Source organism: Gopherus flavomarginatus, chromosome 3 (genome assembly GCF_025201925.1).
Source record: "Gopherus flavomarginatus isolate rGopFla2 chromosome 3, rGopFla2.mat.asm, whole genome shotgun sequence".
In the NCBI taxonomy this organism is placed as follows: Eukaryota; Metazoa; Chordata; order Testudines; family Testudinidae; genus Gopherus; species Gopherus flavomarginatus.
This window is the reverse complement of record NC_066619.1, coordinates 178,985,831-179,000,449: the sequence shown is the minus strand read 5'-3', so window position 1 is coordinate 179,000,449 and position 14,619 is coordinate 178,985,831. Positions and strand designations below refer to the sequence as shown.

Here is a 14,619-nt window from a genome sequence, read left to right as displayed (position 1 = left end):
TCCTCCTTTGTCACTTCTCTGTCTCATGAGCATGTCTGTTCTCCTCAAACTGACTTCCCCCTGTGGGTTGGTGTATGGTGTGGTGCCACTGTGTTCTTTTCCGTGCCAAGTCCTCCCAGTTCGTTGGGTTGGTGCCTCCCTTTTTAAGATGTACTGTCAGTATGTCTTTGAAATGCTTCCACTGCTCTCTGCGCAACACACCCACTTCAAACTCAGGAAGAGACTTCAGAGGTGAATGATCAGAAGAACATGGGTATGTAACGTAAAATTCCTAAATTCATATTTAGGCACCTAATTAATTAAGTAGCCCGATTTTCTAAAGTGCTGAGGACTAAGCAGCTCCCAATAAAGCCAATGGGAGCACCTGGATGTTCAGGTCTTCTGAAAATCAGTACACTTACTTGAGTGTCTAAAACTGAAGTGGAGACCACGACAAGCAAGAAAAATGTAAATAATTTCTGTTGCTATTCATCTCTTTTTCAGCCATCCCACCAAAAAAAAAATTACTGGACCAGCAGCCTTGTAATATTGCGCCAAAAGCCATTGAGTAGTGATAAGCTCGTAAATAGAGTTGGTTAAAATATTCTTTTTTTTTCCTCCTGCCCAGAAGAACTAGTTTGTCAGAGAAGAGGTCACCTAGCAACAAGTCGGCTGGTAGGGGTCTGTGATCACCTAAGAAGGCTGATCAGGGATTCTCCTGACATAGGAGACTGGGAGGTTATAAAAGGGCAGAGCTGATCTACTCTGTGTCTTTGGTCATTTTCACTGGCTCAAGCTGAAATTAACTGCTGCAGGAACCTGCTGCCTTCCTGAATACCAACAGCTCCCTAAGGGGAGGGTGAGTTAGAGTGAGCAGCATTATGCTCAGGCTGTTTGTTGTTTTCTAAATAATCTGTGCCCGCTTGGTGTTTCTTCTCTTACGGGCAATGATGTTTTAGATTACTGTGCAAAGCCTGTCACTTTTGAGACAAAAATAAAACTTCAACATAAAGAAAGGGACAGGGAGGGGCCAGAACACTGGATCACTCTGTTCAATGCTGTTTAGTAATAATAATGTTAATTAAGAATAAATACAGCAAACATAACTACAAATGTCCATTAAAAATGACTGCAGGAATAATAGCTACCAGAAGGCAATGAAATGTTTCTCTTCTGGAGAAGGGAAATTTGATATATTTTATATAAAGTGCTGCTCCCTCATCCTGAGCAGACTCCAGAAGGGAGATTTAGGATTGATATGCTTCATTTCCTGTTCTGAATTGTTGTGTTGCACTGCTGTGTGCTGTTAAACATTTGCATTTAACAAAACTGCTTTCACTGATAGTAAAGGAGTGGCTCTATAGCTCAAACCAGGAGATGCTGGAAATGCAAAATTTCTCAACCGCTCCTACCTAATAATTGTTACGCAGCAAGCTAAGGAATGCAAGTACCCATGGACCAGTCTGAGACCTGGGGGAGATTTCTAAGTTTCCAAGTGAGATGGTGAGGATGCCTTATGCTTACACAGAGGAGTCTCCACATCCATGTGATCTATTAATCACTCCAGCCAGGCAAAGGGAGAGATATTTCTCTTTCCCTCTTTGTGTTTAACAGGCAAGATAAAGACAAGGATGAGGGGCAACACAAACAACAGGGAGCTGCAGGCAAGGAAGACAGACAGACAGACTGAGACAAATGGAGACAAAGGAGAGAGGACAGTTCAGAGGACAAGAATTTCCTACCTGAACAAAGTTTCTTGTTCACACACCGCCCTTTCTCCTTCCTTCCTGTCATTTTGTTTCCTTGACCCCATCCCCAACATTAAGTCAACAGGATAATGTCATCCCCAATTCCTAATATGAGGTCTTTAGCTAGCAGTTATGTTTAAAAGCCTCAAATGTTATACATACCCTCACAAAGTTCCTCGTATTGGTCTATCTTTTTTTCTGACTTACATCCCAGTGCTTGAATATAACCTGAACTGCACTCTGCTAGGAGACTACTGTGTTTCTGACTACAAGGACAGTGCTGCAAATCCAGCTTCTGTGAGAAAGTGGGGAGGGAGGTTAAAAAAGGGCAGTAAATATCACCTTTCATGAAAGAATTAACTCCTTCCTGCTATCCTGCCTATCTACATTATGTATCTCAACTTCAATTTGCTTCCAAACCAGGACAGCCCAAATATGAGGTGAGAAACCTTCAAATCTACCTCAGACATGTATTATACTATAGTTCTTACCTCCAGATAACCCTCTGAGGAAGTCTTGCCAGGGCATATGCTAATTTATTTGCTATGTCTTCTGACAAATATTTCACTCCAGCTCCAAATGAGACAAGGACAAAGCCATTTTCATTAGCACCATTCACCCATGTTTGAAGATCCTGTGGAAACAAACATTTGCACTGAGCATCGTGAAACAAGCATCAGAATAAAATTACTATTGCATACTGGAAATCTGTCTGTCAGTCACTGCACAGTTTAGCAGTGCTTCACGAGGCATTTTAATTTTGGAACTATAATATCCAAAAGATTCAGACTACATAACTGATATTTTGAAAGTTATTAATATTAAAGGTTTCAGAGTAGCAGCCGTGTTAGTCTGTATCTGCAAAAAGAACAGGAGTACTTGTGGCACTCTAGAGACTCAAATAAATTTGTTAGTCTCTAAGGTGCCACAAGTACTTCTATTAATATTAAATTTATCCCTAGTTTGGGTTTAATTAATGCCTTTATATTAACAGCCAATATCACAGGCCAAGAGAGTCTTTCCTAATTTGTTAAGGTAACAAATATTGTTTACATATAGAAGCAGATTTGCATCTGATCTCAGATAGACAGGTACACATAGCTCTGTATTTTGAAAAATCAGCTCATGAGCCTCCAAATGCACAAGAACAAGATATATGGAACATATGAATAAAGCCCTAAACTAAACTCCAGAATCTGAGGTTTGGCCTTAATCAAAGAAGGGAAGGAACTTTAAATAGAGGGTTTTTTTAAAAGGCAAAGATATTTTATTAGGTTGTTATAAGTACAAAAGAGTACAGAACTAGGGATTTGGAGAAACAGATAATTTCTTCTTATAGAACTGGCGTTAACAGTACCGAACAACAAAATGTTCACTTCACAAGCTATTTTATTTTTGGTAATCCCTAGGAATAGCCAGATTCTAGGCTTAGATACTTCTTTACCTTTGAACTTCACTGAACTCCTCTTTAGTTTATTTAGATAGCCATGTGCAGCATTCCAAAGACATAAAATAACAATATTATAAAATAACATTGCCCCAAAACAATCGAAACCTTCTACACAAGTTAAAAACCGAAGCTGAAATATTGACATCATTGAAGTTAAAGGCAAACCACCACATTGACTGCAGTTAAATCAGAATTTCACTATGAAGACTATATTAAAATATACAAATATACCAAAGGCAAATTTCTTCAGTTCTGACACTAAAGCAGATATATGATACAAGATATACAATATGCAAATAGTTAGTTTTCTTACACTGTACACATATGTTTTACCACTGTTTCTTTAGTTCCTCTAAATATTCTCTAAACAGCGAGCTGCTTGCAATGGCATTTCTGCAAAACTCATTCATGCAAAAACTATATACACCTCTAACAAGCAATGTAACAGTCGAAGAGGTGAAAGTGCACATAACTATTAACGCTTAGGAATTTAAGGGGTTTTCAGATTCATCCTTCAGTGTAAACTAATATAAATTGTGAATCTGCAATGAATTACATGAGGAAATATGCTGTCTGATTAAAAAAAAAATAAATCATCCTGACATTACCTACTGAAAAAACAGTAGCACAGACTGGGATGCCTTCTTTAGTACATAGCACAACTAAAGCCTTGTAATTACTGCACAAGCACCCATTCATCTCCAGGTTAATCCAGATTCTGCCCCTCAGAACTTCAGGGCACAGGGCTTCCAAAAATGGAAAGTCTGGCCATGTGTCAACACAACACCTTTCCACCAAGGGACACACAGATGATCTGCCCATCACTAAAAGCAGGTGGCACTGGCAGGGAAGAGAGCACGGATCAGTTGCCTGAGGGAATGATTCAATACCTCCACTAATGAACTCAAGTAAAATCAGCCCTCCCCTAGGCATGGCAGTAGCTCAAGGTACTCTCTGCCCACTAGGCATTAGACAAGCCTGTTTTACTGTGGGACATTCACCTGCCTACAGGGGAGAAGGATTTACATTTTGAAAATGTTTTTTGATAACAACACTGTCACATTCTCAGTCAATGGAGAAGCCAGTCTCCACTGTGTATTAAATAAACTCAATTTGCTGATAACTAGAGGCAATTGGGTGGAGGGCCGGGGGGAGGGGGAGAGAGAGAATGAACAATACAACACATGCTAATTTTTATTAAGTCAAGGTCATTTTCACTTTCCAAATGTACTGCAAGTAGCAGTCCATCTGTAATCTACTGTGTCAGGAGGCGAAGGTGACAGCACTTCTTCCACAATCAGCAGAACTTTTTGGCACTGACTGGAACTTTCAGTGGTTATATTTGCAAAGCAGCATCAAACCTTTTATGAAAGGTAGTATTTCAATGGCTAATAATTGTATTGGATGCTACATGAAATGTTTACTGCTACTTTTCAAATATAATATATTCCTACAGAAGCATACAAGTGACAGAAAATACTACTAATATTGAAGAAGGGCCTGCAACAGAATGTTTCCCAAACAATTCATCATAATGGATATCAGAATTGTTCCACAATTCATCAGTCACTTGTTGGAAAGGATTTAGTCATAAGAAAAACAGCAACAGTATTAATGTTTATTTTCACCACCAAGTAAGATGGCTCTACTGAATTCAGCGTGAGGTTTGCCATTAGCTTCAATAGAGTCAGGATTGCACTCTTAGTTTTTAATACAATAAGCAAAAACCAGTTAGCAGCTTCGGGTAATTAATATTGAAAAAGTAATTTTAAAATACAGCTGGTGTGTGCAGTCACAGAAAGAGTCAGATTTTTTGGATGGAATTTTGTGCAGAAAGTCTTCCAGAGTTCAGAATTGGACACATTCCTCTCGAAAAGAACACAAAGGTGATATTAAGTAATTTGTCCTGTTCTTGTTATAGTCAGCAGAAAACATATAATAAGGTCAAGCTGGTGTTTGTATAAACAAGAGGAAGGAAGCACAGGTGAATTCCTTATTGATTGATCCCGGTTTTTGATGCAGGGTGTAAAATAATCAATTGAAATGTACAGTATTAGTTTTCACTGGAATTCCACAGTAAGAGTCTTTTTTCTTCCATTACGGGTCATCTGCCTATTCACTGTAACAGTTAAACTATGAAAAAAGAGACAGCAAAATTTGAACCCCTCAGTTGACTTTGTTGAAATAAAGTTTATATAACCTCAAGCCAGCAGGTAAAACTTCCCAAGAATACTGTGATAGCAAAGCCCTGCAGAGTCAGAGTAAAAATATCTCTGTAGATCAGAAAAAGAAGAGTTGCTAGCTAAACAGAAATCCAAAACAAATACGAGAACAATGTCATCAGAAAAGGTAGATAAGACCAAGAGGCCAGTGTGCTAAATAGACTTGCCTTTTGCTTTTGGAAACACAAACTCAAATCCTATTTAGATCCTAACTGATGTCAGGCAGTGTTATAAACTGATACCAATGCCTTTCAGATATCCTAGTCTTCAGAATGCTATTTAATTTCTTGGAACCATGATTCATTGCTATTTTCATAAGACTTATTATAAGGCCCACAATTACAATTCCCACATAGCATTAGGAAATGGGCATGAGAATTGAGTAAAAGGAAAATCAAGCGGGCTGTTTACACTGTGCAGCTTGTTCTGTCAACAGCACCTCAAACAGTATAAATATAATTTACTAACACATTAGAACATAAGACCACAAAAAACTGACATCCAATAAAATACAGCATGTGTACCAGTGGCCAGTGAACTGCCTCCTGCTACACAATGCAAAAATGATTTCCATTTTCTCAAGAATGCCTGTTTGAGTCACATCTTGCCACTTAACCATATTTTTTCCCTTGCCTTCCTGATTCTTTTTTGTCTGGGGATCTGCATTCCTTTTGTGACTGTTACTGTATCCTTTAGCCTCCACCCTGAGCCTAAGACTTTTAATTTCCATACTTTGATCTTTCTGATTACTTTCCTCATTTTTTGGAAGCCCTCCTTTTTAAACTTTAGTGTTGCAGAGCTAATTTTTGGTATAATTCTTCCCTTGAAAACGTTGAACTTAATTAAATTGTGGTAATTTTTATATAATAGCTCAATGTAACCATTTCCTGTGTATTGTTTAGGGCTAAATTGAGAATAGCTTCACCTTCCTGTGTGTTTTAGAACAAGCTGTTCCAGAAACAGTAATGCGAGGTGTTGTGTGAGGTGTATCTTTAAACCTGTTCAATTTTGACATATGACCAGTTCATATATTGTTAGTTGAAGTCATCCATTTTTATTGTTTTATAAGACCAGGGCTATATCTTCACCACCTGCCGTATCGGCGGGTAGCAATCGATTTCTCGGGGATCGATATATCGCGTCTCATCTAGATGCTATATATTGATCCCCGAATGAGCTCCTATCGATCCCGGAACTCCACCAACTCGAACGGTGGTAGCGGAGTCGACATGGGGAGCTGTGGACATCGATCCCATGCTGTGAAGAAGGTAGGTAATTCGATCTAAGATACTTCGACTTCAGCTACGAGCTGAAGTTGCGTATCTTAGATTGATTTCCCCCCGCAGTGTAGACCAGCCCTTAGAGGCCTCGTTGACTTCTCTTGAGATTGTGCACTCAGATGACCTTTTTCTGATCAGGAGGTCAGTGATATAACTCTTTAGTATATATGTATTCTTATAACTGGGATTTTTCTAAGTATCCAAAGTACAAGACAGCAAGTCAGAGGATCTTAGTTCTATTTTTACCTCAGCCGCTAATTTAAACTCTTTATGCCTCAGTTTCACCATAGAGAAAATGGGCATAAGAATACTAACTTTACAAAGATGTTTTGGGCTTTATTAATTAATTAATAAACATCTGAAAAGTACTTTGAGATCTCATGAAAGGCACTAGAGAAATGCAAAGTATTATGTTCAGAACTAGAGAGAAAGAGAGAGACCACAGGAACTTTGCATTGCTTATACTTCAGAGGGGTAGCCGTGCTAGTCTGGATCTTTGCTGCTTTTGCTTATACTTATTACCTACAAAATTCACGGCTCATTTTGGTCAATTTCATGGTCGTTGGATTTTAAAGAGTGTAAATTTCATGATTTCAGATGTTTAAATTAAAATTTCACAGTGTTGTAATTGTAGAGGTCCTGACCCAAAAAGGAGTTGTGGGGAAGTCACAAGGTTATTGTCAGGGGGGTTGCGGTACTGCTACCCTTACTTCTGCGCTGCTGGCTGGTATCCCAGCTCTGAAGGCAGAGCTGCTGCCAGCAGTAACGCAGAGGTAAGGATGGTATGGTATTGCCACCCCTCTGCACTGCTGCCTTCAGAGTTGAACCCTCCATCAGCAGCCACCACTCCCTGGCCACCCAGCTCTGATGGCAGCAGCGCAGAAGTAAGGGTAGCATGGTATGGTATTGCCACCCTTACTTCTGCACTGCTACTAGTGGGGAACTGCCTTCAGAGCGAGTCACCCAGCCAACGGCTGCTACTCTCCTGCTGCCCAGCTCTGAGAAACGCTGATCTCCTCTGTGAAATCTATATAGTATAGGGTAAAAGTACACAAAAGACCAGATTTCATACTCCATGACACGTTTTTCATGAATTCGTTAATTTAGTAGGGCCCTGCTTATACAGTGTCAACCATATCTCCATAGTCTTTGATTTAGATATTACAGCTAGGCACCCTTATGCTTCTCACCTTCAATCCAATGCCATTACACAAGCAGAAGAGGACGGTGTGTGACACAGACACTGGCACAGAGTATTTACTTTAACTGATCTTAAGCAACAGAATTCCAAACATGACAGGCTTCCCTTGTAACAAAGACAACAAACACCATAGCTGGCACTATTGCTCATTTATTTTTCTCTTCCAGCAACAGAAAGTCATATCCTTGAGAGAAATCCTGCAGAGTTTATCCTCTGTAATTAAGGAGATTCAAAGTAAATAAAAGAAACATTAACAGTAGCTTAGACAGCAGTACCTATGCTAGGCTGAATTAGACAGCTGGTTCATGACATGATGCATGACGTCCAATATGTGAACAACAGTGAACAGCTATGGTGTTTCTTACAAGGTAAACCAAAGGTAAGTCCAACGAGACAAGATAGATAATACAAGTGGTGTTAGGTACTAACAAAATTTAACATTTGTCTTGTCTACTTGGGCTTTAAGCAATTCCGCACAGGGACTGTCTTTCTAAAATTTTGTACAATATCTAATTCATTATATGGCTGTTTTGTCTTTTATTCTTTTTAAGGCCTGATCCAACTACTACTTAATGCAATTAAAAGGCTCCCACTGATTTCACTGGAAACTTGGTTGGTCCCCTAGGATGCCAAATAGTAATGAACAATCTTATTCTTTTAGGCATAGCTCTAAGGGGCTGCTGTTACCTGTGCCAGCCCAAGAAAAGTCCAGGTCACCCTGAACTCAGTGAGCCTAAATCCTGGTCTCTGAATTCAGATTGACCTTAATACCATTTGTTTAAGGCTTACATAGGCCTCTAGCTAAGGAACATACTCAGGGGTATTGCTGTCCTATTTTCCTGGACTGCAGCTCCCCTTTAAGCACAGGCTGGTGCTGAAAATTAGAAGCGCTGCGCACGGGTTGCAGATAACAGAACAGATAAATTGTGTTCTTAGATAGTAAACTGTTCAGTGAAGAGACTGTGTCCTTAAATCTGTTTGCATAGCACTATGGGGCCTTAACCTTCTCAGGGGCCTCTGGTCACTATTGTCATATAAATATTATGTAAAAATAATAATCAGAAGGTATATGGGCTGAAGAAATGCAGAACCGGAATTTACACACTCTCCTTGTAAAGTTTATAAATTGCAATAGCTTTCTCCTAGATTTTCTTTTTTTTTAATATATATATAATTCTTTTCCATTATCTCTTTAGTATTTTTATTTAAAAAGTAGGAAATTAAATCCAAACAATTGGTGTTAACACACCATTAAGGTTGCAAAATGAAGCACGCAAATCAGTTATGGATGTTTACTAAACATTAACAGAGCCACACTGCACAAATGTAGTATTTTCTATTACTCTGTTATTAATGCATATTATAAAATATTAAGATGTGCAACTTAGCACTTAGAATTTGAAAAAAAACAGAATATGAACTGAGCCCTTAGAATATGAAAAACAGTGCTTTACCAACATAATTACTGTGACACTGCAGTCACAGCCTTATCTTTAGAAATTTTCTCTTTTGAGTTCTTGATCTTGCACCCCTAACACAAGTCTCATGCAAGATTCCGAGAGTAAAATACAAATACTGAGCTGGATCTTGTCCAATCTTCATCACCCAAGTAATCCCAGTTGAACAACTTGCATTCTTAAAGCTGCAGCATAAGTGCCACTATTTTATTGCTACACTCACTTTTGTCATTAATGTAAACTTGCAGTCCCATCCCTATGCCATCTATGCACTTACAAATATGCTTTGCGGGGCTAGTTATAGACTTGGACACAGAAATGTCTCTACTGTGTGTCTTTCCTTCCATGATTCTATATGTTTGTTTAATAAAAACAGAAATATTTGTGAACATTAAACAGTAATGACATGTTACCAAACAGAAAAATTCACTGTTACAAAACCAGTATTTCTTCTCCTAAGATATACACATTATTTTTCAAAGTGTTTTCTTGCTTTTCACCTTGCAACCAGAGAGAGAAATGCCCTGAATGAAAACCTGACCCCACTGAAGTCAATGGCAAAATTCCCATTGACTTCAGTGCGGCCATGGTTTCATTCTGTTTACAAGTTCAGTTAGCTCTGCCTGATCCCTGACCTGGCCTGTTTGCAACCATTTTTTACCTTGTCTTCATTTTGGGCATTTTAAAATTCCTTTATTCAAGTGCTTTCCAGAAAAGGGACAAATGTCAATTTCAAGAGGGTCTCACACAACTGGGCAGAAACAGCAAGTGAAGCCAATTTCCCTGCACTATCCCTGAGCCCTCTCTCCAGGGCCGGCCTTAGGATTTATGGTGCCCTAGGCGAGATTATTAAACTGGTGCCCCTGTGCCTGATCTGCTCTTAGCAACACAAACATAAGCTTACAGTATTGGAAAACTTGCCACATTCACGTTATTAAAACCAGTTTAACTTAATTAAGCACACTGTAATGCTAGACAAGGATCCCAGGCCCTGCTCAGCCCGCTGCTGGTCTGGGGTTCTGACCATCAACTCCTGCTAGCCAGGATCCCGGCCACCAACCCCCCCCTCAGCCCGCTACCAGCCTGGGATTCTGCTCACCCAGGCTGGCAGGAGGCAGAGTGGGGCTGGCGGCTGAGCTCCTGACTGGCAAGGGGCCGGCAGCCGGAACCCCGGAGTAGCAGTAGGCTGAGTGCTGCTGGCACCCCAGACTGGCAGCAGACTGAGCCACTCAACCCCCCACCGGCCCTGCTCAGCCCGCCACCAGCCCATTCAGCCCGCTGCCGGCTGAGTGAATGGAACCCCAGGCGGACAGCAGGTTGAGTGGTTCAGCTGGCCTGCTCAGCCCACTGCCAGCCTGGGGTTCCTTGGGGGTCCCCAGGCCAGCAGCAGGTGCTGAGTGGGGCCGATGGCTGGTATTCCAGCTGGCAATAGGGCAGCAGCCGGAACCCCAGAGCAGTGATGGGCTGAGCCGCTCAGCCTGCTGCTGCATACCATCAAAAATCAGCTCACCTGCCACCTTTGACACATGTGCCGTAGGTTGCCGACCCCTGCTTTATACACTAGTAAGGAGATGAGCATATTACAGTTGTTGGAGGGCTCTTATCAGGAGTAACAGGCTATAGGAAAGTCAGTCAACATTTTTTGTTTCTCTGATGAAAACTGGCCCACTCCCTGCCTCAAACCAAACCTGTCACTAATAATTGTCAACAACTTAATTTTCTGTTTTTGGCTAAGATATTGATTTTTTTTTTTAAATTGAAATTGGATTCAGGATTGTTAGCAAGAATTTTTGGCAAACAAAGTTGTTAAATGACAATCTAAATGGCAACACAGTACTGCTTTCATGCTTGGCTCACCCCCCAGCCTGCTGGTCCAACAGCTGCAGTAGAGGAGGAGATAGGTAGAAAACTGCAGGACCCCAAAATCCACCTCTTGGGGTGCAGAGTGGCAACAGCAGCAGCAAAACCTCAGGTCCAATCACACGCCAATGGGCACCACCACCAGCCTTACGGACATGGTGAAGTTAGCACAGCATCTGATCTCAGGGACGGGGCACCCATGGAGCCACAGCAGCTCATCCTGCCCTGTGCAGCTCCCCCTGGATGAGATGGATCGCTGGCAGCTGCCAGCCCGGGGGAGGGGCGCTCCCCAGCTAGGGTGGCCAGATCCAGATGTCCTAATTTTATAGAGCCAGTCCCAATATTTGGGGTTTTGTCTTATAAAGGCACCAATTAACCCCACCTAGAGTGACCAGACAGAAAGTGTGAAAAATCAGGACAGGGATGGGGGGGGGGGTAAAAGGAGCCTATATAAGAAAAAGACCCCAAAATTGGGACTGTCCCTATAAACTAGGAATATCTGATCACTGTACCCCAATCCCCTGTCCTGATTTTTCACACATCTGGCTAACCCCAGCCAAGCCCTGTGTGACATTCCAATTCTGGCTGCCTGCCGAGGAAGTGAGTTACTTTCACTTTCATTCCTCAGCAGGCAGCCAGCCAGCCCTCCCCCCACCTATCCCCCAGCACCTCACCCAACCCAGCCCTGATGGAGGGGAGGGAGGAGAGAGAGAGGGATGCTCCTGGGGAGGAGAGAGAAAGGAGGGGGTGCTCTGTGGGGCGGGGGGGAGAAGAATGGATGTTATGGGGGACAACAAAGGATACTGGTTCCAGAGCCACAGAGCCTGCCTCTCCTCACCTCAGCCGGGGGGAAAGAGTCACACTCACAGGTGAGCTCCTTCCCCAACCCCTACCCCGACCCCTTCCCAGAGACCCCAGCAGCCAATCCCATTCCTCAGACTGTGCTGCATTCGGCTCTCTCTAGGACCCAGCAGTCCTGCTTCTACACTGTCTGGGCTGCCTGCAGAGTGGTGCCCCCAGGCAGAGTGAGGCCCTATGTGGCTGCCTATTCTGCCTATGCCTAAGGACGGCCCTGCCTCTCTCTCCATTTACAGTTTCTCCACATTTCACTAAACAGTCTTGTCTGGTAAAGAGATGATAAATGATAAAACTCTTTCTGACATTCTCTAAGAGGAAACTCAGATTACTAACCCCAAGAGCACATTGTAAAGGGCTGTATACGCCTTTTACCTAATAAATCCTAAGCCATTACACAAAAAAATGTTCTTTGGCTTTTGGCAAAATTTTTCCACTGGGAGGTATTTTCTAGTGGCTTACAGCTCCTTTTCTTTGCTTCTTTCCACTAACACCACCAACTACTTTTCTATTTAGTGCCATCATTTTTTTTTTTTTGGTACATGCATGGGTCCCAACACTTTTTAATTGGCAGTGACTCCCCTCCTGTGTCAGTCCAGCCTGCAGATCTCAGTTGCTGCTCTCCAAGTTTCCTCCTAATTTTGTGAGGTTGCAGGCAGTCTAGGAGCAGGTCTACAGTGATGCAGTATCTCCCATCAGTGTAGTTAATCCACCTCCCACGAGAAGCAGTAGCTATGTTGATGCGAGAAGCATGCCCGTCAACATAGCACTGTCTACACTGCAAGTTAGGTTGGTATAACTGATGAGTGATGAAGTTATACCGATGTAAATTTATAGTATCAGAGGGGTAGTCGTGTTAGTCTGGATCTGTAAAAAGTGACAAAGAGTCCTGTGGCACCTTATAGACTAACAGACGTATTGGAGCATAAGCTTTCATGGGTGAATACCCACTTCGTCAGACGCACGGCAAGTTTATAGTGTAAACCTGGCCTAAGAGTCTTAAATTGCTGACATTTAGCCAGAGTGAGTCACTGGACCAGTGTTTCTGCAAACACTTAGCCCTGGTCTACACTACAGAGTTAGGTCAATGCAAGGCAGCTTATGTCAACTTAACTCTGTAAGTGTCTACACTAAAATTTTGCTCTGCCAACGTAACTCGCCCGCTACATAACTCCACTACCATGAGAGGCATAGAGTCAGTGTGGATGTATTTAGGTCGACGCAGTGCCATTGTAGACAATGTTGACTGTTGCTGGCTTTCGGAAGCCATCCCACAATTCCCCACACTGACAATTCAGATGGTGCAAGGACACCTGATGATAACATGCACCGCCAACTCAAGGAACAAAGTGTACACACGCAGAAGTGATGTAATTACTATGCCAGATGTATGCTGATGTAAGTTAGGATGACTTGATTTTGTAGTGTTGACATGTCTTTAATTCCTGGCTTTCAAAATCCATTCAGGGTGGATCAGCATACTCCCCCTCTCCCCTATCCAGTTTAAATGGTATTCATGTTGTCCTGAGCTATTGTAAATTCAGTGATCTGAGTGCTCAATCTAGGTAGTGCAGGAACTATTTTAGGTCAGGGAAATGTGATGCATTTTCTCCTCTGCACTCTTCAGAGTTTCCTCAATATCAATTCAGACATCCTCCAAACACATTACATTCCTTTGTCTGCTTTAATTAAACTCAGTAACATTCTTGAAGGGTCCTTGTACAGTCCTCTTTACTCCAGTGAGAGTTCTTTATGGGCATGAGGTCATGATAATATCCAGTCAGCAGAAATTGTTTACATACAAATCTGCTTCCAGAAACCCTCATCCCATTCAGTTTGTAATGAAAAAGCCTCTGCAATACCTTTTAAGATTTTCAGCTCAGCATCCTTCTACTGCGTTTTAAGTTTATATATATTACAGATGGTCAAATAATTAAATAAAGTTTAGTATACAATAAAAAAGCCAAAACATGCGTACACACACAAATCCCAATGAATTATTCAACCAACTCTAATAAACTTCAACTTCTTTCATTTTATTATTTATTATGCCCACTGGTTTGCCAATCCCTACAAGTTATGGGTGCAGTGTATCATAAAGTAATACTTGAATTTTCATCCCTTTTGGGATTTGACATAGAAGACAGATAAAGATATTATTTCATTGCCATTCACCTGCCCCCCACTGTCTGATAGTGCAATAATAATAGTGGTGACTTTTTGTCCACATCTGCAATGTACTATCAGCTGTTCATATATTTTATATTTATTTAAACATGAGATTTCCTAATGCATTAAAAATATCAACATCTTCTTAAGAAAAATTCTAAAGACTGCTCAGCTGCTTTCACAAACAAGTGCGGTACATCCCCAATGGAACATGCTCTTTGGGTGTACTTGATTACTTTTTAAAGAACAAAACAAACAAAAAATCCCATCAACATATTTAAAAAGTTTTTGATTGTTATCCCTATCAAATGATTCCTCACCCTTGGAAAAACAGACATACAGAGCTATTTGTGCAGTTAGTATTTTCTCAGCATCATTGTGGCAGAATCATGGTTGTT

At 41.3% G+C, this 14,619-nt stretch overlaps 1 protein-coding gene across 3 annotated transcripts in view; it reads right to left on the bottom strand.

The window, feature by feature from the left end:
• The window catches only part of UGT8 (UDP glycosyltransferase 8), an 83,136-nt gene that overhangs the window by 16,173 nt on the left and 52,344 nt on the right, over nt 1-14,619 (bottom strand). For all 3 annotated transcript variants that reach the window (XM_050944430.1, XM_050944432.1, XM_050944431.1), the window contains exon 3: nt 2,219-2,361. In XM_050944430.1, coding sequence (XP_050800387.1) covers nt 2,219-2,361 — 143 coding nt within the window. The remainder of the gene's footprint in view (nt 1-2,218; nt 2,362-14,619) is intronic.